The sequence below is a fragment of the Centroberyx gerrardi genome, chromosome 4 (assembly GCF_048128805.1).
Source record: "Centroberyx gerrardi isolate f3 chromosome 4, fCenGer3.hap1.cur.20231027, whole genome shotgun sequence".
NCBI lineage: Eukaryota > Metazoa > Chordata > Actinopteri > Beryciformes > Berycidae > Centroberyx > Centroberyx gerrardi.
Window position 1 is genome coordinate 5322064 of NC_136000.1, and position 25698 is coordinate 5347761.

General features: G+C 41.8%; 1 protein-coding gene across 2 annotated transcripts in view; it reads left to right on the forward strand.

The window, feature by feature from the left end:
- The first annotated feature begins 5017 nt into the window (after nucleotides 1-5017).
- Nucleotides 5018-25698, forward strand: part of kitlga (kit ligand a) — a 29985-nt gene continuing 9304 nt past the window's right edge. For both annotated transcript variants that reach the window (XM_071925530.2, XM_078282854.1), the window contains exon 1: nucleotides 5018-5293. In XM_071925530.2, the coding sequence (XP_071781631.1) occupies nucleotides 5279-5293 (15 nt within the window). In that variant the 5' untranslated portion in view covers nucleotides 5018-5278. The remainder of the gene's footprint in view (nucleotides 5294-25698) is intronic.

A 25698-nucleotide genomic window follows, 5' to 3' on the forward strand; every position in this document is an offset into this window, starting at 1 on the left:
GACAGGCAGACAGGCAGGCAGGCAGGCAGACAGGCAGGCAGACAGACAGACAGGCAGGCAGACAGACAGGCAGGCAGGCAGACAGACAGACAGACAGACAGACAGGCAGGCAGGCAGGCAGGCAGGCAGACAGACAGATAGGCAGGCAGGCAGACAGACAGGCAGGCAGACAGACAGATAGTCAGGCAGGCAACAGACAGACAGACAGGCAGGCAGGCAGGCAGGCAGACAGACAGACAGACAGACAGACAGACAGACAGGCAGGCAGGCAGGCAGGCAGGCAGGCAGGTAGGCAGGCAGGCAGGTAGGCAGGCAGGCAGGCAGGCAGACAGATAGGCAGGCAGGCAGACAGACAGGCAGGCAGACAGACAGATAGTCAGGCAGGCAACAGACAGACAGACAGGCAGGCAGGCAGGCAGGCAGACAGACAGACAGACAGACAGGCAGGCAGGCAGGCAGGCAGGCAGGCAGGCAGGTAGGCAGGCAGGCAGGCAGGCAACAGACAGGCAGACAGACAGACAGACAGACAGACAGGCAGGCAGGCAGGCAGGCAGGCAGGCAGACAGACAGACAGACAGACAGACAGACAGGCAGGCAGGCAGGCAGACAGACAGACAGACAGACAGACAGACAGACAGACAGGCAGGCAGGCAGACAGACAGACAGACAGACAGACAGACAGACAGGCAGGCAGGCAGGCAGACAGACAGATGTCTACTTCCTTGTATGTGTAGAGGAGCTGCAGTAGCTTCTGTCACCCACAGCAACACCACAGTAAGGTTTTGTATATTCTACTGTACTCATGAGGCTGAATAGCAGAGGAAGGTCCTAATAAATGCTGTAGAGGTCAGAGGGTTCTGTGCTTCTGCATAAGTATCCTTCTCATTTTTGCCTCCCACCTATGACATGATTCAATTTGTTACCATTTTCTAAATATGTAACTCAAAGAAAATAGTCACAGTGGTTTTCATCCAATTACTCCATCAGAAAGGACAGTAGATGCTGCCGTTTTGGCTCTTTGGATCTTTAAAGTTGCACTAAGCAAGAGTTTGTTGGAGCTGCCAATGTGCGAAGTTGCCTCATGAAGATTTAAAGTTTGATCTGATCTGATCTGATCTTATGCATGCTCTCTTTCTACTCAAGAAATTGCTGGGAACCAAGCTGAAACCAATAGAGCCATCAACTCGATGAGGGTGGGGGGTTATTACCTCAACTTGTGTGTTATCGAATGTAATCAAACCTAAAACTAGCTATGATTACATGGGATGTCTGTCTGTGTCCCTATGGAACAACATTTTCTGAGAGTTCATGCTGAAAGAGCTGATAACTTGACCTCTGTCTCATTTACATAAGCCAAAAGTTAAACTTTCAAGTGTTCTTCCGTGACTTGTGAGATGTGAGCTGCATGGAGGTACAGTATAATTATAATGCTGTCACTAAAATGTTGCAAAAACTGCTTTGGGCGCATGCACATTGAAGCTTACCATTAACTTTGACATGTTCAGCTATGCGTTTTCAAGAATAAATATCTGTAGGAATGTATACTGTATAAACCCTTAGGGCTCCTGTATAACTGAAGCTAGATAAATACTGACACTGCCAAGGTTAGGTGTTTAATCCCAACTAGCCACCCATACTGAAATGATATGTACTAAATTGTCATGTAAGGCATTTAAGATTAAAGTGTCCACTATGGATTATTTTATACACCTTAATATAAATATCGTTCAGACTGCGGCACACGCCACAGGGTTAAAATCTTTGACTACAAAGGCCAGATTCTCCACACAAGGCAGGGGATTCACATTACAAGTACAGGAAATCCTGTTTCACTCTAAGACTAACAAATAATAGCAATCCTGTAAGGAATTCAAATACTGGACCTTCATGAGAAAAATGCCATTGATGTCCCTTGAGCAGCAGCATTTGAAAACAATCAGCACTCAGTCCTCAGCAGGCTTGAAGGTATTGGTTGGTAAATTGGTAAATGTCCAATGGGGCGTAATATCCCAGACGAAGTGAGAAATAGGCATTTCACAATTTAGGTGGCTATTGTACAGTAATCAGTAAACAAACAAGTCTTTTTAGGATTGTTAATCCTATTACTGTTTTCCTGTAATCAAGTGTTCTTGATTACAGTAAGATCTTCAATCCAAGATTGAAGATCTTATTGTGCAAATTCTGCACCCAAAAACCTTGCGAGCTGGGCTTGAAACTACATGCAAATAATTTACTCTCCCTCTTTAGTTATATTGGCTGCAGCTAATCCTCATTCTTCTTTGATGAACCCCTGACAAGCAGGTGATGACAGTTTCAGAGCTACGCTCAAAGCACTTACGAGTTGATGATTCACAAAAACTACTGACCACAAAACCAGTTTGTGGCGTCCCTGGGGGCAGGGACTGCTCCTGTGCAAAATGCATGAGTCACAAAGCCTATCATTAGAGATTTCACCTGCGGCATGGCAGTCTGCGTTAGCTGCTTTCCTGTAAAGCCCCAGTCCATAATAGCAGTATGACGCCCCCGTTGAATAGCCATCATTTCACTATCAGCTTTGTTTATACAGTGATTTACTGGATTGTCAATCTTTCATTTAACTCTGAAATGTACTGTCTAACCTTTACATACAAGTAGGGGAATGTGTGATAACTAAATATGAGCTGAGCTTTACATATAAAAGATGTGTTTACATTTATACTTGTTAACACTGGAGTAAAACAGGCTTGTATTAAGATTTTTTATGTTAAGTCAAACTCTCCAGGAGTGTAGCTGAATAATGCAGAGGGTCTCTGTAGAGGGCAGCAGTGTGGGAGGCGCTGCACGTCCACCAGCCAAAAAGAAAAACTCCAGCAGCGGGAATGAGACACAACTGTTGCACAGGGTTAAAAAAAAAAAAAATCTAAACCACTTTAGTCTTTTCATTGCAGCATCAAATACAGGATGTTTCAGTTATCAAAAACCTTAATGAGAATAAATATAGTGGAATAAAGCAAAGGAACGTACAGAATATTAGGAACACTTACTTTTTCCATGAAATAGACGGACCAGGTGAATCCAGGTGAAAACGACTTTGCTTATTGATTTCACCTATCAAATCCATTTCTGCCATGATGGCTTGATGAAGATGAAGGAGAGGAGGCAGGTAAAGGACTTTTAAGCAACTGCTGCATGAATAAATATAAGTATAAGGCTTCAAAATCCATTAACCTGCCTCATCATCCTTCATCTGCATCAGCTCTTGATGGCAGAAATGGTATTTAGTTTTCTCCTTATATTTATATAGAGAGAGCACATATTTCATACTTAGTAATCGATATTAAAGCAATCGGTACTGTAACATCTGTAAGTAACAACTGTAAATAAACCCATGTAAGTAATAGATAATCTCTTCCATACTTCCCACTCTCTCAGTCTAATTTCCATGTGTTGGAACTGCCGGCTGCATGTGTTATATGTTTATATAACCCCGCAATTGTTTATACTTTATTTTCATTGTCCTTATTGTTCTTCGTGTTTTATTGCTTTATTGTTTATATTCTATTTTTTTCTTCCCTGCAGTATCCTGCTTTTGCTGATGCAACAGCCCAATTTCTCCACAGGTATCACTGCAGTTTCATCTTATCTTATCTCAGATGTGGACCGGGCAAAAGGCACTGACACTCAGTCTGACACTCTCCTTACTGTATTGGACGCTGAATATAAGCCGCAGCCTTCTGTGCGTGGCTGCCATGTGATCTGCAGCAAGAGAGAGCAAATGCATTTACATTTTAGGCATGTAGCTGATTTGCAGTTAGTGCAAAGGCAGAATAAGCTCTCTGTCCTAGATCCCCACTGTAACAAGCAGCCAGCAGTGCGGAGTGCAAAGGTCAGAGCTACATATGTAACAACATTACTGTAACAAATGGATGAGTAATGAGAGAGATGGAGTTTGTAATTTTGGGGAAGGAAGGGAGAGAGAGGCAAAGTGTTTTGGGATGCATCCAGGATTTAGTTGGCCCGACAGTAAGAAAAGCATCGATACTTTGGCTGGTGGGATTAGACTACTTTATCATTCCTGCAGCATGTTTCAGAAAATGTTTGGCCCTTTGTTTGGCAAATACTAAGCCAGGTTCCACATGGTTTCACTCGGACGGGCCAGAGAGAGAGTGTTGTTTCATCTCACTGCGTGTCCAAAGACCCCCAGGACAAGGCTTTGATGATGATTCACTCAAGACATGAACCTGCAACTTGTCTTTTTATTGTCAGCCTGAGCCTCAATAAACTGAAAGAATAGGACCTAAGTTGTACAGTACAGACCCAAGACATTTTTACTTTAAAACAGACTCGTGTCACAGCCAATACAGGAGTTTTACTTGATGTTGCCACCATGGCAAGTGTGGCAGCTGCCTTTACTGCTGTGAAAGTAAGGTTAAAAAGTAAGTAAGGTTAAACAAATACTCCACAAAAAACCCTATAATAACCACAGGGAATACCAAGTATCACAAGGTCCCTATAAACTCAGTAATGAAAACCACAGACTGTAACTCCCTATAGGCATATTAGAGATAGGAGATACAAAAAAGAAATAAATAAATAATCCCATTAAGTACCATAAGGTCACCATATAAACTCAGTATTGAGTACTACAGACAGAGCTTTTAGTCCCTATAGGAATATGAGTGATACTATAGGAGATTAACAATCCCATTAAGTACCATAAGGTCACTATAAACACATTACTGGGCACCAGACGCACTCTAAGTCTCTATAGGGATATTATGGGAATATTTAAGCGATACCACGGGTGAAAAACATGAAGTACAAACTCAGTATTGAGTAATCACCGCAGCAAAAGTCTAAACCTGCTTTCATTGCTTATCGTTTCAATATCCTGAATGTAGTGGTTTGGTGTCGGAGTGAACTCCTTCATGCTGTGTGCAGCCCGTCAGAGGGCGGCTCTTGGACTGCTTTTACGCATCATTATAAAGGCTTGTCCTGCTGATGAGTCTCCAACTCCCTCCCTCAGTCCGCAGTCCCGCTCTGCCGCTGTCAGCCTGTCAGTCTCTGGATCTAACATTCACTAGATATTTGGTGGATGCCACCCGCCATTAGCCTACAGGTTGCAAAGGTTTAAAGGTTTATCTCCTCTTCTTTTTCTTTTTCTTTTTCTCCCCTGCTTGGATACTACTGACTTAGGCATTGGATATGTGCACACGGGATGATGACAACCCCTTTCCTCCCCGTAGAAGTAAGATAAAATAGGCTTTCGCATACACTGGATTTACTCCTCTCGTTCCATATGAAGAAGTCAAAAGTAAGTGATTTTTGCTGTACTTTCACTTTTAAAAGCATTTTGCATTGTGGCGTGGCGCAGGACAGTATTATTCCACTGTGTTGAGCAGTCCGACGTTGATAAATGGTTTATATGGAAACAAGTAAAGCTCTATAACATTTAACAGTTTCGCATTAGGCTTTATTAAGGTTATTAGGCTGTGAGTAGCCTTTATGTTGCCTACAGAAATAGCCCATTAAAGAGAAATTAATGATAGGTTGTCATTATTAATAGGCTGTAACTGAATCAAAGCGGGGTGTACCGGAGGAAATATTTCCTATATCTACTGTATTCGTGGATTGCGGGTATACAGAAGCCTAATTGCGGATCTCTTTGTGGCAAACTTGCTTTCCTTTAACTTGCGGTGTTTCAAAATGTTCCACCTGTCTGGAGTTTAAGCAGCTTGTCCTCCGTCCACGTCTTCCTTATTCCGTCCACGCAGGGCAGAGGCTTAATGGCTCATAAATCAATACATTTATTTTTACGGCGCCAGTCTGGCACTTCAGAGTATTCACTTCTGAGAACGCGGTTGCGCCTAATTGTTTTATTTATTTATTTGTTCCGATATGCAGTGGTGAGGTTAACCGGGGAGAGAGTCCAACCTAAACTCTGTGTGCACCTCTTCCCCTGCGGAAAGGACTTCAACACTGTTTCAGGCAGACACACGCTCTTAGGAGGTCAATTAAGTGAAGTCAAACTGCGGACAGGGTTTGCAGCTTTTAATGAAAGCATACATTAATGCTTTTCTGAACGTATAATTGATTCTTTTACATATTGCTGGCTTTTTGCCTTATGATGATCACCAACTAGAAGTCATAATTTACTCACTTTTCTAGGCTGATAAATCTATAGGAGGCAAATTCAGTGTCAACCTGGTGTAAGAGGACAGAGTCTCTTAAAAGCAGAAATCAGTGCAATCAGTGACATTTTCTGAACGTGTAAATAACTTTTGATTTTAGTGCTGGCTGTTTGCCTCGCGCTGGACTGGAGGTCATAGTTTACCCACCTCTTTTTTCACCACCACATCACTGCTTAAGGCAAATTCCAGCTATTGAAGTTCTATATTGCAGTGACACCGGCTGCTGTCCCAGCTGGTCTTAGTGGAGCTGGGGCGAGCAGAAGGCTATCTGTCTGCCTGCAAGCCCCGAGACCACACGCTGTGGCCCGTGACTCGATTGGCTCAAATGCTGCACATTATGGCGACCAAACTGATCTTTTCGGCTCAATGAAGCACTTTTCATCAATGTCAATCATCGAAATAAAACACTTTTTTTTTTGCCTGTAAGAGCAGGTGCCTCCACCACCTCGTATTCTCGGTTATTCAATGCTGTAGTGGTACATAAAAAGGTGGACAGCTATAGTATGAACTCCAATCAGTGATCAGCTTAAGACAAATATCCACACACAAAAAAAAATCAGTATATAATTTCAGAAAAGCATTCATTTATTGTTGAGGTTTGTGGGGTTTTTTTCCTTACAAGATCCTATAGCTTCACCTGATTTGCATGACACTTCCTATTCAGTATCCTGCACAATGAATTTGCCCCATAGCCTATGGATTTACATTTGCTTAAAAACGTGTCTGTACGCAAATAGAAAAACGGGTAAAGTGGATCCAGGCAGGTTTACCCTCCTTTACATCCCACAGGCTATTTGACTGAAGAGCTGCGCCTTTGCATATCGGGTTCTTCGCCAATCTGTATGTTTTGCTCAATTTACTCAGCATGTCAGATTGACAAAAGAAGGAAAGAACATTAAGCGTATTAATATTCATTATTAGTAAGATGATCTGCGTGTGTGCGCGTGTGTGCATGAGCATCTGGGAGAAAGAAAAAAAAAAGCCTTTGAAGTTTCCTGTTGGAAGCGCGGGCATCTCTGCAGCGCAGCGGCATAACTGTCATTATTACAGTTTCCTTTATGTCTTTTTAATGAAGTGATGTTTGCGTTGCCGGGCAATATTTACAGGCACCTTGCGGTCTTTGGCCTCCACTTCCTGTGCTTTCGGCCGTCGGGTAGGCCTAATCACATGTAAAACACATGCAAGGGATTTATTTTTTATTATAGTCTGAAAGTCGTATAAAAAAACGTGTCAGTTTACACCTGCAGCTCTCGTCAAGGTAGAAGAAGTCTGTAATACTGTAGTATTCCTATAGGGACTTATCGTGTGTCTGTGGTATAGTGAGTTTATAGTGACATTATGATATTACCTATAGGAATATTATAGGAATATTGAAGTTTTGCTGTGATATCTGTATAGTATCCGTCTAAAAGTCATTATAGGATTACTATAGCTCTTTTCCATAAGGGGATCAGGACTGTCATCTTCTCAGATGGTTGTAGCTTCTGTAACAGCTAGAAACAGATAAACAGATCAATACAATGGCAATTCAAAAAAGGCTTTCTCAGCTGTATGTCTCTTTCTAATACAGCACGCCCAGGATCTAAAATGCTGTTTCTGAACAGAGCAAAGCCAAAACCTATTGTGATGAATGAGACTGTCCAAGAGACTCATGAGTCAAAACTCAGTCTTGCGGGACTCACAGGAGGTCTGTGTGTGTGTGTGTGTGTGTGTGTGTGTGTGTGTGTGTGTGTGTGTGTGTGTGTGTGTGTGCATGAGCATCTGGGAGAAAGAAAAAAGCCTTTGAAGTTTCCTGTTGGAAGCGCGGGCATCTCTGCAGCGCAGCGGCCTACCTGTCATTATTACAGTTTCCTTTATGTCTTTTTAATGAAGTGATGTTTGCGTTTTACAGCCACCTTTCATCATTTTGCGGTCTTTGGCCTCCACTTCCTGTGCTTTCGGCCGTCGGGTAGGTCTAATCACATGTAAAACACATGTAAGGGATTTATTTTTTATTATAGCCTAGTAGTCTGGAAGTCGTATAAAAAAACGTGTCAGTTTACACCTGCAGCTCTCGTCAAGGTAGAAGAAGTCTGTAATACTGTAGTATTCCTATAGGGACTTATCGTGTGTCTGTGGTATAGTAAGTTTATAGTAACATTATGATATTCCCTATAGGAATATTGAAGTTTTGCTGTGATATCTGTATAGTATCCGTCTAAAAGTCATTATAGGATTACTATAGCTCTTTTCCATAAGGGGATCAGGACTGTCATCTTCTCAGATGGTTGTAAGTTCTGTAACAGCTAGAAACAGATAAACAGATCAATACAATGGCAATTCAAAAAAGGCTTTCTCAGCTGTATGTCTCTTTCTAATAGAGCAAAGCCAAAACCTATTGTGATGAATGAGACTGTCCAAGAGACTCATGAGTCAAAACTCAGTCTAGCGGGACTCACACGAGGTCTGTGTGTGTGTGTGTGTGTGTGTGTAAGAGAGAGCGAGGGAGAGCGGGAGGGGGGTGTCTTAACCTACACAGAACATTTTGGCACCAGCATGCCAGTAGATAGCGCTAGTTTTCTGATGCCTGCTGTGCTAAAACACACTTCCAACCCTCCAACCTGCTTGGAGGCCAAAGTCTCTGGGGAGGGATGGACACAGCGTGGGTGGTGGTGGTGTGTGTGTGTGTGTGTGTGTGTGTGTGTGTGCGAGTGGGTGGGTGGGAGGCAGGGGGTACAGAAAGGTGATAGGCTGACACCCCCCCCCCCCCTCCCCCCAGGTATGTGAAGACATAGCGATGGCAGGTACAGGGAGTCAGTCAGATCCATTTAGTGAAATTTATGACTGAGATGTCTTCTCCCCCAAATCCTTTGGGGTCAGGTAGAAACCATACACCTCGGGTTGTGAGCAAATGCAAAGTGTGTGACCGGTATATACATTTTTTTTTTTTTTCTCCACCACCATAAATAGCTCAGAGGTTATTGATTTAGAGTGCTGCCCGGGTTAAGCAGCTCCATCCGGGGGAAACGCCGCAGGGTTGAGGAACTGGACAGTGTCAGTGCCAGTTAAACAGCATTTTGCTAGTTTAACTGGCCAGATGATTGGGATGCTCACAGATGGGCAGGTCAGAGGAGCTGTCGCGTCACACAGCTGTAAATCCATAGGTCGACCCCTGATAACGCAGGTTCAGTCAGTTGTGGCCTCTGACCCGCAGCAGAGGAACAGCCCTCAGGAGAGGATTAGTCTGAGTTGGAACCGCTGGGGGTAAAATGGATCATAATTTCACTTTTATTTTCACACAATTTCACACAATAATTCATTGTTTTAAGTTGTTGTTTTTTGGGGGGGGTATAGTGTTTTCTGTGGCTCGTAAACCAGAGTGGGAATTTTGGAAGTAGGGTGCAGCGGGGGGAAAAGGCCAAATAGGGAGAAAAATCACTGACCGTTCTGCATCATTCGATTGAAGCGATTATGTTGCGTAACCATGCAGGAGGTAGGCAAGGAAGATGGGGGGGTGGGGCGAGGTCACTTGCACTCTCCATTAACCACAGTTAAATGCATTAGTTAATCTTAATTTGAAAGACTAAATGTTGTAAGAAGAGAGTTTGTGATAAAGAATACCCAGCTTCATGAGTGCTCGCATTTTTCATGGTTTTGTCTGTAGCTTCACATTAACAGTAGGAACAGCAACACAAACATGCAGCAAAATACAGAGAAAAGTTACAAACCGTTCTGCATCATTGCAGTAAAACGGTCCTGTAACGCTGTGTGTGGTTCAGGCAAATGGCCCTCCACTAATCACAATTACTAAATTAATTAGTAAATGGTAAGTGCATTTTAAAATGTTGAAGCTTTGAGCTGATTAACATTTCTCAGGTTAATTATTTCTGTTGCGTCGTAACCCAGCCAGTGAACTTCACTTGCCAGAGACGATTTATGACGTTATTGCCGCCAAGCTTATTGGGATGCCAGTAGTTAATGCCATCATATTCCCTTTATGTCTTTGTTCTTTACAATGTTTTCGTATTGTCAGCAGATGCATCAGGCAGCTTGAAGAGCGTTGGTTTGTCAGTAACAGGCTCTGTGACTCATGTTTTAGTCATCACTGACGCCTGGCTGCACATCTTTCTACTGGATGTTACTGACTTTGTATTAAATGAGGAAATCCATCACTGCAGCATTAGTGTGTGTCAGTGCTATTTGCACTGATGCATGCTACTGATAAAGGTAAACTTTATTTGGTTTGGTTTTATGGTTTATTTTCTTGTGAGTTAAACACGTAATGAACTTCTACAAGCTCGAGTAAAGGCAGTTTCTCATAACATTGTTTCTAGTATTGAGTCATATTCTAGCTCAGTTAAACAGTGGCTGATCTCCAGAATCACGTTAGTTTCATTCATTTTGAGTAATTTCATAACTGGATAACTGGGATCATACTTCCCATCGAGGAAAATCTACAATATCAATAAAGACATACATCATATAAAATTTCAATTTGGTGTAATTCTGTTTATTTCATTTAATTTCAGTTTTACTGTCTATCAAATTGCTTGATGGAAAATCGTCCTGGGGGTGCGGAGCCTACGGGGAAAGAGAAAAAAAATAAATAAATAAATAAAAAGACACAAATCAAAGGGAAAATACTCCTTCACTGTGATTTAATGACGTTTTGTGGATGGCAAAGCTTGCGCAGTTCGGCATTATTATGGCAAAGGGAATAAACAGCCTCCCTCCTTTTCCCCTGCACACACACACACACACACACACACACACACACACACACACACCTGGTGTTTGAACTCAGTTCCAGCAACCTCTCCTCTTTCCCTCTGTCCTGAGCTAACAGCAGGAACTCAAGGAACCTTTGGAGGAATATCAAACTGAAAACTGGCTGGGATTTGAAACTGAAGCTGAAACAAAATGATGCGTGTCATCTTTATTCCCGCCTCGACAGTTGCCAGCTAAATACGAGGCTAAATTTGGGAAGAGGGCTGATGTTCTGTCGTTTATATTATCCCAACAGCACTTTGTAACGGTGGTAGAAGTTTGAAATCGTTTCTGAAGTGGATGAGATGGGTCTTTACTGGTAAGGATGGGTTTTCTGTGTAAAAATAAGCCAGAGAGTGCATGCTGTAGGAGCTGAGTGGCTCCCTTTACCTTGCTGATATGGCTGATGGTCTCTGGTGATGCGGCGTCGATTTTTAGAATCATTTTTAGCTGAAGTTTGTCCTAAAATACCATTAAAACACAGAGGATCCAGTCTGCGAAGCTTTTTCCCACCCAGGACGCAGGTTACTTATATTTTATAAAGTAAAGTAGCCTGTTAAAATGTTGTAGTCAGTCATTAACAGTTTAAAATGTGGGCTGTGTCCCCCTGTGGAACAACACGCCCCATATGCCAGGTGTTAATGTGTATTTTGTGCTGTAAAACCCCACAGGATCCATAAAAGAAGCCGAGCGAACACAGTTTGAGAGGTGCAGGGTCTGTTTCTGTCACAGCAGCCGGCCCTCGTGATGGAGGATAAAAACAGTGATGGTCCTTTTCCCCCCAGCAGCAGCAGCAGCACATTCATCATCAGTGTGCTGTCCCACATCAAAGTGGTTAATGGTGGTTGATGTCCGTAAGGTCACAATATGAGACTCATCCTGTAGGCTGCTTCTCATCTGTGTCAAGAAAAGACTGTGTGTGTGTGTGTGTGTGTGTGTGTGAAATCATTACAAAACCACATGACCTTATTTTTAGAGCGTACCGAGGGAGCCAGACAGGAAAACCAAACGCACACGAGGACACGCCGGGCGTTTAAAACAATATTTTCAGATCTCAAAAACCATTTAGCTCGACACGCTGAGGTCTGTCAGTTAAGAATTCCTCGAAGCCTTTTCAACTTGACGTGCAAGCTTGCAATGAACGGTTAGGTTTGATCAAACATTTATCAGACCCGGGTTCGGGCTTGTCTCTGCGCCGTGAGGGTTTCATGTGAAATATAAACATTACGGAGGGAACCGCTGTCAGAGGGTTGTGGAACGTGGCGGTGGGTCTGTTCTGCGGGTTGGCAGGAGGCGCCAACCAAAGGCCGCCGTGATAGATTTGTGAGACCAATCTGTGGCTTGTACAAGGCAATTACAAATACTTAGCGTAGCAACTACTCACTTTCTCTGGGTTTTTTATGGTGTGCGCCGCTGATTTACAAGAACAGACTTGAATTCTGTCTTGTGAACTTGGGCTTGAGGTATTTATCTTAGGACTTTTTCTTGCGCCTCTCTCTCTCTCTGTCATACATGATCATTCTAGGAACACGGGAATATTTCGCTGTTGTCACATGGAAAATGGTGAAAACTTCGTAACCCCCCCCCCCCCCCCCCCCCCGTCTTGGTGATTTTTAAACTTCAGTTGGAGGACTCGCTGCTCCTTTACAGGGTTGAGAAAATTCTAGCACACACACACTGTTATGAAAGCCTTTCAAAAGCAATTAGACAAACTCTAAAACACATGATGGGCAAGGTTTCAAGGAGCTGAACCTTTGCACGCTTTATAATCCAAAGTTACTTGAGATGTCGATGAAACAGGAATTTAATCTTATTCTACTGCTCCACTGATTGTAAGTCACTCTGGATAAGCAACAGCATCAACTTAAAGCCTGGAATCTAAAATGTAGATGCCACTTGAAATGAGAATCTAACCTTATATCTAAAATCCCCCCAAGAGGCTTCATTTTCCATCCGTACATGCATTTACTTGAAACAAGATTTTTGTGTAAATTTCTTCTATGTCATGGGTAATTTACTGTATGAAAGGGAGATTTTCAGTAAAATGCCTAGTTGACTTGGTTTCACGCTTTAGCTCCATTCCACTAGCCTGCTGTATCAAATGAAATGTAGAAGGAAAGATGGCATCTGAGGCAAAATGTCTAGTGAACCAAGGATTATTCCTTTCCTTCAGCGCGGAAATATCTAATTAAATTAGCACACTCTAGCACACTGCTGTAGTTATACTGTAGATATGCCTGCAGGCTCCTGGTCCATGCATGTGGCCGTGCATTAAGTGCCCCAGTTCTGCATTAAAGGCGTGCCGCTATAAACTCACATAATTAACAGGAACTTGAGATCCGTTTCACGTGCAGAATCCCTAGATATTTTCACAAACAAGTCATCATCCTAAGTGAATATTTACCCAGAAAGAGCAAGCCAATATGTGACACGGAGCAGTCGATGCTAGAGGGCATGAAAGATGGATTTGATTCGCTTCAATCTTGTGGAAACCTTCTTACCCAATAGCACGTCTACCTGTGAAATTGCAATTTGCAAAAGGGTTAACCAGATGATCAAGTCCTCCCCGAGGACGTGCCAGAAGACTGAGGACCAAGTGCAAGTTAAACAATGTTTGGAAACTGTGTATGCTAGTCAACAAACATTACAGTGTGTAGGCTCGGTCATAACCACATTCTCCCAATCAATTTCAAATCCATGCACATGAATCCTTCGAATTTATTTTATTTGCCATACATGTGCTCACAATGGTGCTCATTCTGCTCAGAATTCTTTCCTCTGAGATTCACGGGCTGTTTGAAAACATTTTTGTCACAGTTTTGGCGTGACTCGTCTTGTGAGTTTGACCCTTGTTATTTTTGGAGCGGCAAGAAAAAAAAAGTATGTAAACCCTCTGATAGTCTGCTGGATTATGTGGATGAAGACCAGGTTGCTTTTTTACTAAACTTTGGGTTGAATTGAATAGCGCACTACGGATACTCTTTTAATCTCCTTTCACATCGCAGTGGAAATGCACCTAAGATTTTTCCCCCCAAAAAAACAAAAAGCATTCATTTTGTTTTCCAGGAGCAAAAAAAAATCCTTGGAACTGAATCCCAAACAGTTTGACGGCACTTTAACCAAACTACAAGCTGTTTTTTATACGTACAAGTTTGGATATTTCAGTGGTAGTGGGTGAAATGTGAGTAAACTTTGTGCTGCTATCGTGAAAAAAAAAAACATAGTTGTAAACTTTTCTTTTTATAACTTTCTTCATTCCTGAATTTTTTATTTTTTTTTTGGCGTTATTTTTTTCAGCGCTAGGCTCATTTGTTTTGTTGATCATCAGCACTGTTGTTGCGCCTGGTGTGATCAAAGCAGACAACATAGTACATGAGTCAGATTTGCATAAGTGGTCCGCAATTAATTCCCAAGAGCTTGTTAACATCAGGGAGCCAGCCATAATAAACCACACTGTCATAGATGCATTCAGGGATAAATTATGAGATCAAAACTTCAAAGGCTCGAAAAAACCACTTGATATCTTCTTACAGAGCAGCAGCTTCTTTGATTCGGAGCGCTACCTTTGTGCACCTTAAGGTTTTAATTATACAGTTGAAAGTAGAAAGAGAGAGGCAGGGAACGACTGGGAGAGAGAGGGGGATGACGTGCGACAAAGGTCCCGGGCCGGATTCGAACCCGGGCCGTCGGCGTTTACATGGTATGTACACTGAGCTACCAGGTCAGCCGAGGGTTGAGGTGTACAGTGGAGCAAGTTAGATAAGGCTGGTATTTAGCCGGGCTGTGGGTAACCAGGAAAGAGATGTCTTTATTTTGCAGGGGACAAACTTGGCACTACATCTGTAAGGGAATCTGAAAAAAAACCCCAGCACAGTTGCACAACTGAACTCACTTCTTTGTTGTCCAAGCCAAATTCCCCTTCTTCAGTTGTTGCATATTAACCAGGGTCGTTCTCAAGCAGTTATTTATTGACTTGGTAAGTGATGTGGCTATCTAAAGGGACTGTAAGGGAATATTAAAATTGCGCTTTTCCTGTCCAAGGAAAACAACAGAGAGAGAAAACTCCAAATGCATTTCATCTTCATCCTCCCCTTCCAAACTCGCGCTCAGTAACTGAATCGGATTTCCTGCTGCACGCCAATGTGAGGATTTGATTGAACACAAAGCATCAGTAGCCTCCTATCAAGTCCATACGTATCCTTTAAAGATACAGTCAGCAACTTATTTGGGTAAATTATAGGTAGGTAAGTGTAGATGGGAAAAAGGTTCGGAACTTTCATCGCCGTATCGTTACTCAAAATATAGGCACATTTCACTCCAGGTTTTAAACTTTAAACACATCTTAAAATTTACATAAACCCCGTGTTTAGCTGACATATACTGCCAGTCCTTGGATAAAAATGAGAGAGAACGAATTTCACAGTGAAAAAAATCATCACTCCAACCATCAGTCCAATAAATCACTATGTAAACAAAGCCAGTGGTAGGGGGAAGAGGTTCAACAGGAGGCACAGTTCGTAAATCACAGATTGGGGCAAATCCCAGAGAAAAGTAGTAGTGAGGTCTTTAATTTGTTGTACTATCGAACACACACTGGTCACATCACTAAAGAGCCTCATTTTAAAGGTCTAGCGCTGAGCTGGAGAGCCTAGTCACTAAAGTTTCACCTGATTATTAAAGAGTAACTGAACCCCAAACCCAAATCTGTGGCGAAGCCTGATATCTAATGATGAAAAGTAGGGTACTGCACTGGCAATCTGCTATTGGCTGGTCTTTGGTGCCAGGTGATGTCACCAACAACAGGTGGTGACATCATCTGGCACCAAAGACCAGCCAATAGCAGATTGCCAGTGCAGTGTCCTACGCTTAACCATTAGATGCCAGGCTTCACCACAAATTTGGGTGGGGTTTAGTTACTCTTTAACTGAATGGTAATGCATTTATCAATATCTCCCTTTAAAGGAAAGGGTTTACATTTTTTGTTAGCTGTTTGCTATTTTATTCACTATATTGTGTTCACTGTTTTATCATGGGCCACACAAACCCAAACACATGATTAGTTTACCTGTTGCTCCAGTATGAAAACAGCTTTGCATTTGGCAATTTGTTAGCAGCTAGCAAGTTGAATTGACGGAAATATTGTTCAAAACCCTGAAAAACGGCCTAATAATTGGTATGTTGTTGTCTCAAGCCTCGTAGATATTTACAAATGTCTTGAATTCATGTTAATGTTTTCCAGTTGAAGTAAGCCGCCTGTTGAAGATGCATACAGTAGCTCATTGGTCAGTCTGAAATTGAAGACATTTGACAGGTTTATAAGGATGCATTTGACAGGTATATTGTTTCATTATATTGTATTTATGCTTTTATAATGCTTTGTAATCGCCTTGTTCATCCAGAGGAAAAACATACTGAAGCATACTATATTCAGACACAAGCACTTCTCACTCTATCCTGCACACTCCTCAGTTCAATTCCGTATGACTTTGAGTAACAGTCTGGCTCCTCTAATTTATTGTGTTAGCGCTAACCTCTGTAAGTGCACCTGAGCAGCCGGTAGCAGACAGAATATTTTCAGATGCTAATGTGATTTACACAAGAATAAAGTGGAACCCGGTCGCTTACTAGACTGTGAGAATCTATCGCGCTTCCTGTTTGGTGTCAAGGCCGTACACAGTTTATTTTGGCCTCTTCCGCCTCGCTGTTTTGTTGTATTGTTGCTTGGCCAGAAAGTAAATCTAACGAGTCACATTTTAATATTAGAATAAAAAGTAATAACTGTGAGCTTGCTCCCAGTAGCATTTGATTGAATACAAGCTGTTGCATAAAGATAAAGCATAAAATGTCCATTCTTTACACACAGTTGGCCTTTATCATACAAAGCCATGACTGTGGCTTGCCCTGGATGTTCTGCACAGAGAACACTGAACAGGCCCCGCAAGACATATGCTGCTTTTTAATGAGATAAATACTGCCACAGTCGTTATTGCCGTCACATATCTTTATAGTTTTCATCCTTGAGATAAGACTGCCTGACTATAGCATGACAGTGATGTTATGTTCTCCTGCCCTCATTGAACAATGAAGACATTGAGCCTGGGTCATCATAGACCTTGCTTTGCCCCTGTTCGCTGCACCTAGCCCAAAGCCAACCATATTTAACAACCTACTTCACCATGGCGCCAACTAGGCTCTTATCACTGCGATAACTAAGGTTTCCCTCTGGCACATTCCCCAGACTGAAGCCCAGGACAGCGCTGCTCTGGGCTGTGAGCTGACTGGAGCGCTGAGTTTTGAGGTTTAAGAGACTTAATTACTTGAATTCTTGCACGTAACCCAGGCCTAACTGATACAGTGTGCAAAGGGACATCATTAGATATATAAGGGATATTATTAGTACCTTGTTTTGCATTGAGCCCTGCATTGAACCCTGTTGAGTTGTCGAATTTACTGTCCCCTGCAGGCCACCGTAGGTGATCTGTGAGAGTCTTTGATGGGAGAATTTTTCCAGTGCATTCTGGCTGAGAAAAATGTTGCATTTTTGATCAGAAAGCAACCGAGCACGCAGCCTGAAGCAGGAGAAAATGTCGGAACCGTGCAGCCAGCAGAAGGAAATACTGACCAACACAAACCACTGCAGCAACAAAACATAAAACAACCAGTACCATCAAAAACTCAGCAATGGAGGGATGGAAGATGGACTGGTTGGAGATAGAGAGGGGAAAACGGCACCATCCTCTGTCTCAGTGAAGCAAATTGAGCGTTTACTTGCCAATGTGATTCATGGTTAAATAAAATTTCCCCTGAAAAGGACCAAAATGCACACAAAAATCGGTGAAGAACGGGGAAAAACATTCCCTCAAAGAAGAGTTAATTTCTCACCCTGGTCTTAACTAGCCCTGGGCCAACTCTTAGCTCAGCCTAAACCCCGGACCAGGCCCAGTGTGACAGGACAGCTGGACAGCAGCAGCAGCCTGGTCTTTCCTTTGAACAGCTTTTATCTGTCATCTGGCCTATTTTAATCCTCATTATGAAACATGGGAACTAATATCACATGGGCAAAGTCAAAACAGTGATCTAGGCAAGAGATTAGGAAAAAAAAAAAATCTCTCCCTCTGACAAAACAAGCCGAATGTTGCTATGGTGGACTAATGTCATGCGAGGTCCTGCTCTGCTCTCTTATGAGATTATGTGTTGAAGAGGAGCATGAGGCCCAGGGATCTGGAGAGCCTGTTCAGCTAATGATGCCTCGGGTTCAAAGTGGCGGTGGAAAATGAGACGGGGGGTAATCATCCTCATCATCAGCGTGATGCAGGAGAGCGGGAGAGCAGATCTGGAGAGCCGTAATGCACCCGGCAACGACGCTCAAGAGGGCTTTAGTCTGCAGAGTGGCGCCTGGTTGGATGAGGTCGTCCGTCTCTTTTGGTCTGGAGTTCGGTTGGAAAGTGGAGGAAAGTGATCAGAGAGATTTGTTCATTGACACCGTATTTTTCATGTGGATGGTAATGTTCAAAATGACAGTGTCCCGGATAAAAATGCATTATTGATGCAGATTAAAATGCATTAAGATTAAAAACCATGGGGACCATTTTCATTACACCGGTGGGAGGAATGACTGAATTTGATTATAGCAAAAATCTAATTGCGATTATTTGACAGAAAATTGACATCTTGTCATCATTGTTTTAGAACTTTAAAATTGTTTTAAGAAAAGTGATTTTGTTAAAACAAAAAATAGATGTCAGTGTGCAGGATTTACTGAGTTTGAGTATGACGAAGGGTTTTGATTCGTGGACCAAAGATTACCCGCAGCTCTAAAACACCAGGTTCAGAAATCCATTTTGGACGCCCCTCTCTCTTAAATAGTTAATTGCAGCCTCTGTGATGTTGAGATTTAGATTTTTTTCCGATTAATTGTTCAGCTCCAATAGCAGAGCTGTGTGATTGGCTTTCTCTGTCACTTTGAGATCCACTGAAGGCTGTACGGTCTTGACGGTCTCTTAGCGAGTGTGAGGTCAACATTCAAATGCATGAATGAATTGAACTCGCCATAGTCTGTCGTTTATTGCTACGTTTGGCCCCAGTAGATTAACAGTTTTATCACATGAGGAAATGAGATCAGTTTGTTTATACAGTGCTTTTATTTAAAGGAGATATTTCCCCATCTATTATTTGTTTTAACAAGACCGCTCATGATAAGATGGAAATTATTATTCTATTTTGCATTTTATCACAGTACAGTGTATATGCTTCTGCCTACAGTATTACATAACACGTTCATCAGTTGAGATGCTTTCTTTGGGATTCTTAAGTACAAAGTTAGAGAAATTGGAATGAATGGGCATGCAAAATAATTTTTTTAACACTGAACTGAAAAAGTACTTGCATGGAATGTATTGCAAGGCTTAGGGAGGTCTACTGTTTTCATACTACACTCATGGCAAAACAGGTATAAAACACAACCACAACATTGATATTTGATATTAATATGTCCATTTTCATATAATGCAAGAGCTAAGATAGAAATAACAATACAGTACACTAGTTACAAGTACTACAGTTACTGTACTTTTTGGAGACTAGAGTACTGTTACTCTGACTTTCTTAAAACCTGCTTGAAGTAGCTGCTCCTCTAATTGGTTATGTTGAATTGCACAGCCAGTGCATTATGCAGAGCACTAATGTAGATATTGTGAATTAGGAAAAGTGTTTCCTTGATTCTATCAAGTTTGAGAGATCAAATACCGATACCCAGCATTGTGCCAATACCTCTTACCTGGGTTAAAGTGCAGTTAAACAAAGACGTTATTGATATTGAAGTAATACAATAATACATCAACAGTTACAGCACTCAGAACATGTTTGTGAACGTTTTTAAAAAGTCTTTATTTAGCCAGGGAAGGTTTGCTGAGCACACATAGGCTACTCTTTCTCAGCAACACCCTAAACATCAACACCTGGAAGATGCCCAGTACAACACAATTGGCCATTGAGCAACTCCACCGGAACAAATGGAGGTTAAGTGCCTTGCTCCAGGGCGCAACCGCAATCCCCAACATCACACTGCAGTTTCTTTAATAGAGGTTTCATTGATGCTGCTTCCCTGCTGTGGGCGGAGCCTGCACCAACGCCAAGCTGACACTATGATGTATTTGCACAGGATTATGTGGAATTAGGGGAGTGTGAGAAGTTTTTCAGACTTGCAAAGATTTTATCTGCTGCTGATATTGCTCCATCAGCGGTGGTTGGATTTCCAGGTTATCATATTTCCAACATGTTGTTTATTTTTTATAAACTATGTTTTTTTAATCTAAGTATGTGTAAAGAGGCCTGAGAGAGGGAGGTAGAGCTTCTCAGCCAGGTTCGGGCTATCACTGTAAAACAACACTTTTTATTTGCCCATTTTTATCTGAGTGTGAAGTCATTCATCAGAGAAACAGAACACGACAAAAAGTGGGATTTGTTCATGTTTCATCAGCGACGTAATATGTATCGTGGTTGATACTATACATACTATACTAATATGATTATTTAGCATATAGCCATCATGTAAATCCAGACTGTTTCTGGTGATTTGGTTAAAATAAATTACATGTCCACACATATAACAGTCAAGCGCAATATTAGTATTTTCAGTTTTATGGTTACTAACTAAATGTTATATAAGCTGTTGCCCAGATCATGATGATTTACATGCAATGCTTTAGCTGATGAAATTAGGACAATAATCAGAGTTGCTGTGGAGTTGCCGCTCTGTGTAGCAGCAACGCAACACTGATGGCAACGAGACTGTTATCAGTCTGTTTGGCATTCAGCATCAAAGAGACGGGTTGGGGAAAAAGGTCCTGTAATTAAGTCCCTTTACAGGTTTTTCACTTCAGACACAGAAGATAGGTGTTGCCTTGCCACTGTGGCTAGAAGAGACTTTTAGCTAGGTTGCTTAGAAAGTCCAACAGAACTGGTACAGACAAATCAATACAGCAATGGCTAAAGGTTTGTATCTTTGTGATTATTGAAATCCAGGGAGGTAGACCTGTTCTTGGTGACTCTAAAGATTCTCCGGAAATACAACATTAGCTAATGCCTGCTGCATGTCTGGCTAGCAAAGAGTTTGAAGAGGAGGGCATCAAATCCAACCCCAACTCCTACTGTAGAGCTCAGTCCAGATCAGTCACAAGAAGAGGTGATGTTTTCGCCCCTGTTAGTTTGTCTGTTTGTCATCAGGATATCCCATAAATATATGAACTGGATCTGGGAGTACCGCCATGAGACGATTATCGGACTGTAGCCAAAACTATGAAACTGACTTGATTCCAAATCCTAAGGGGATGTCTGCAGGGTCAAGAAATCAATTTAATTTAAAGCTTAACTGACAGGAATGACGTCTTTGGGTGTAAAAGCAAGTTGGAGAGCTGTTCAGTGTTGGTGGAGGTTAGTGTAGCTTTAAAACTGTGATTAGTGATGATGAAAAAGATTACAGAGCAATCCCAGAGTTTGTTTTGTTCTGTCGGTCTAGCCAACATTCTGTCGTTGTTGCTGAAGTTTTGTTTTTTTTGGGGAATGAAATGAATAATGAGGGAGCTTTGGCTAAGTCCCGAGATGCAGCGTATTGGTCAGCAGAAACACATTTCAGCATCTTTCGTATGTCTGGATGATCCATTAATCACCAGGTCATGATTGGTGGTCTTGTGTAGCTCTAACACAGCCCACGCTAAAACAAAATACAAAGCGCTTCGGATAAAAGCATCCAGAAAATGGCATAGGTTATGTTAAGCTAAGAGGGTTTTTTTTTTTTATTGAGGAAGATACTTTCCTTCTCTCCTTATAGTGGAGCAAACAAGCCGAGCATGCTGTGATAATGTGTTATTTTAATGAACACAGCTGAAATGAGTACATCCGTTTCGCACAGTAGAACGATTGTCCATTAAATTTCCGTTCAACCATCTTAAGTCATGCATTTCATAACATCGTAAGATTGCAAGAGAAAAGTAGAAGAAACTTGGAGAGAGCAAACCTCCGCCCACGCTGAACTATTCTCCAACTTGCTGTCACACCCAAAGCCATCACTCATATCACTTAAATTTGAAGTTAAATTGATCTCTTGACTCTCGCAAACATCCGCTTAGGATTGGGAATCAAGTCTCTATCTGTGTTCGTTTCATAGCCATGGCTAACGAAACGATAAACGATAATCATCTGATGGCGGAAATCCCAGATCCAGATCACCAAACAAAATCTAATCAGTTGTTCCCCTAAATTTTAGGGCCGACAGACACTAACACGGGCGAAAACAGAGGTAAAAACATCTTGTAAAAATTTAGTTGTTTCCACTTTACGCCTCTTGAACCAAGCTGGTTGACGTGTTTTTCCGGAGCCGGTAACAGCGCCATGACAAGCCGTGACATGACTGTTTAGCAGTGGTGGGTAGAGTACTGAAAATCTATACTCAAGTAAAAATACAATTACTCCCATAAAAAAATGACTCAAGTAAAAGTGAAAATTACCATTTGAGAAACCTACTCAAGTAAAAGTAAAAAAGTACCTGGTTAATAAATTACTCAAAGTACAAGTTACTTTCCATTTTAATATTTTTTAGGGTGCAAAATAATGAAAAAACAGCACTTGTTGATAAAACTTTCTTAGCCCTTTATAAAACAGAATATAAGTCTGTTTAACTCTAGTATTTACAGACATTATCAAAGTAACCAAACCTATTACAGCCCCAAAATGCAGTAGATACCGAATACAATACAATGAATTAAAACTCAGATTTTCTGTTCTGTAGTATTACTCCCTGTACCGAGACCTCAGTCAATCAACTAGAGAATGAAAACTTCTCTCCATTCACATTTTTCATTTGGGGATACCCATTTGTTGGAAGCTGCCTCTGGTTCTGGGTTTTGCTCCGTCATCATCGCATCGTGGTCAAAAGACAGGTGGTGCTTATTTTTCTTCCAGGTGCTCCTCGCACGCTCTCCCCCCCCCCTACACTCAATCCCCACATTTAGTGTAACAAAGGTATAAATGGCAAATGTAGTGAAGTAAAAAGTAGATTACTGGCTCAAAAATATACTAAAGAGTAGAAGTACAGTTTAAAAAAAACAACTTTTTTTACTCATGTGTGTGTTACTTGTAATGCGTTACTGCAGTTTAGCATGCCACCCCTGCTGTTTAGCATGGGATGGCTCCGGTGGGAATTGAACCTCTAACCTCCACCGGGCTACTCGGGACCTGTGGCCCCCTCTGACAGTTGAACAAACATCTTTTTGACTCCTGCAGCTGGTTTGGTTCATAGGCAGTGAATCTGTCTCATAAAGATCTCTGGACAGAAACAGCAGAACCATATGGCTTTCATCACTCAGACATCACGTCCTGCTGTGCATGTTCTCTGTTCACTTGGCCCTGTTTACTCTGCTAAAGAACATGGAATATGGAATGACTGCAAATTATACAGGATGCAACTGTGACACATACCACATATACATTTAACAGCAAATATTGACCAATTATATTATGACAACTTTGAGTCAGTGAGATGTGTGTGTGTGTGTGTGTGTGTATGCAACCTAGCTGCTCTGCTTTCAACATGACAATGTGTACAGATATACAGTACATGTTAACTTTAACAGGCTGTGTTTCCCTCTGGGGGAAAGGCAAATGTTTAAACCTGCACGTTGGAGGAAGCACATGCTGATGGAAACATCCTAATTGGGATGTGTGTGTGTGCGTGTGTGTGTGTGTGGGTGTGGAACAAAAGCCGTGTCCCCAATTGGTAAAAAGCTGATTTTTTGGTCAGTGGTTAAGGTTAGGGTTAGGTTAAGGTTAGGGTTAGGTTAAGGTTTGGGTTAGGTTTAGGCAAGTAGTGGTTATGGTTAGGATTAGGGTAAGTCTCCAGGAAATGTTAAGGTTAGGGTTAGGTTAAGGCAAGGGTTAGGTTAAGGTTAGGGTAAGGGTTAGGTTTAGGCAAGTAGTGGTTATGGTTAGGGTTAGGGTAAGTCTCCAGGAAATGAATGTAAGTCTATGTAAATACCCCAAAAAGTGACTTAAGTAAGACTGTGTGTGTGTGTGTGTGTGTGTGTGTGTGTGTGTGTGTGTGTGAATGCAACCTAGCTGCTCTGCTTTCAACATGACAATGTGTACAGATATACAGTACATGTTAACTTTAACAGGCTGTGTTTCCCTCTGGGGGAAAGGCAAATGTTTACACCTGCACGTTGGAGGAAGCACATGCTGATGGAAACATCCTAATTGGGTGATGTGTGCGTGTGTGTATGTGTGTGGGTGTGGGACAAAAGCTGTGTCCCCAATTGGTAAAAAGCTGATTTTTTGGTCAGTGGTTAAGGTTAGGGTAAGGGTTAGGTTTAGGCAAGTAGTGATTATGGTTAGGATTAGGGTAAGTCTCCAGGAAATGAATGTAAGTCTATGTAAATACCCCAAAAGTGACTTAAGTAAGTGTGTGTATGCGTGTGTGTGTGTGTGTGTGTGTGTGTGTGTGTGTGTGTGTGTGTGTGAACATTATACATGCTGAGCCACATTGTCATACATTTGTCTCATTTACTGCTTATTTGATTTTAGTAAATGAGACAAATTTATGACAATGTGGCTCAGCATGTATAATGTTCACCCACACACACACACACACACACACTCGTCCATGCTGGTTTGGGCTGTTTCAAGATGACAGGAGCCATTCCAAAATGGATTTTGCCCAAATCAAATTGGCATATTTCCTTCACTGATCTAATTTTGGCCAAAAATGTCATGCAGCCAGTGAGAGTAAGGGGGGCGACTCCAGGATTCCCCCTGTTAGTCTGGGAGGGATGGCATTTCAAAATTTACGAGATTTGTTTGACGTTGATTAAGGTATTAGCGGCCGCCGCCTTCTTTTGAAGTGCAGACAGAGCTTCTGTTGAATGAAACTATCATTCAGTGAGATCAAATGCATCCAAAATAGCTTCTATAAAGCTATGAGACAAAGGGAAACAGACAGAAATTGCCTCACACAGAGCATCTGCATCTCTGGCAAGCAGTGGTAACTTTCCTGGAGCCAGATTATGAAATTGTCCAGTGGCCTTTTTATAAATAGTTCACCCCTGCCCCTAGAGACAGAGCATATTAGAAACAAGCATATTGACCTAATTTAGTCTATTTTTCTGAGATAAGTGACTAAGAATGTCCATATGCTGGGTAAGAAAATGGACATAAAATAATCTTTGCTGCGTCGATTTAAAAATTAATTCAAGACCCAAAAAAAGGGAAATCCGCTCTCTCAGAAAGATATCTTGATTGATTTATTTTACATGATTATTTTACAAAAAAAACAACATGTAAAGTAAATCAATCAAGATATCTTTTTGAGAGAGTGGATTTCTATTCTATTTTTCTTTGCCTATTTTGTGTCTATACCTGCTTCGTTCTCCCCAGAAGTTTCATTGCATCCTTTTGCATCCATCGCAGCGCTCATGGAAACAAATGATCACTGGGCAGTAGCTTTAAATTCTGAGGACTCATGGAACAAGACTCAAGTGCAATGATGTTAGTCTAATTCAAACGGTGTCAAATCACATGGGTTTCTGTAGGGTTGCCATGTCCCCCATAACATGCATTTCCATCTGATATTTCACAGTTCCAGATGTGGTGAAATGAACCGGCAGCTCAGGCCAGTTTAGGCTTTGATCAGTTTAGGCATGGTACAGCAATGTGCAAATAAAGAGTTTTATTCTGACGTAACATAAGCTCTCTTCACACACGTCTGATGTTACCTTGGCACCTCTAGTGTTTT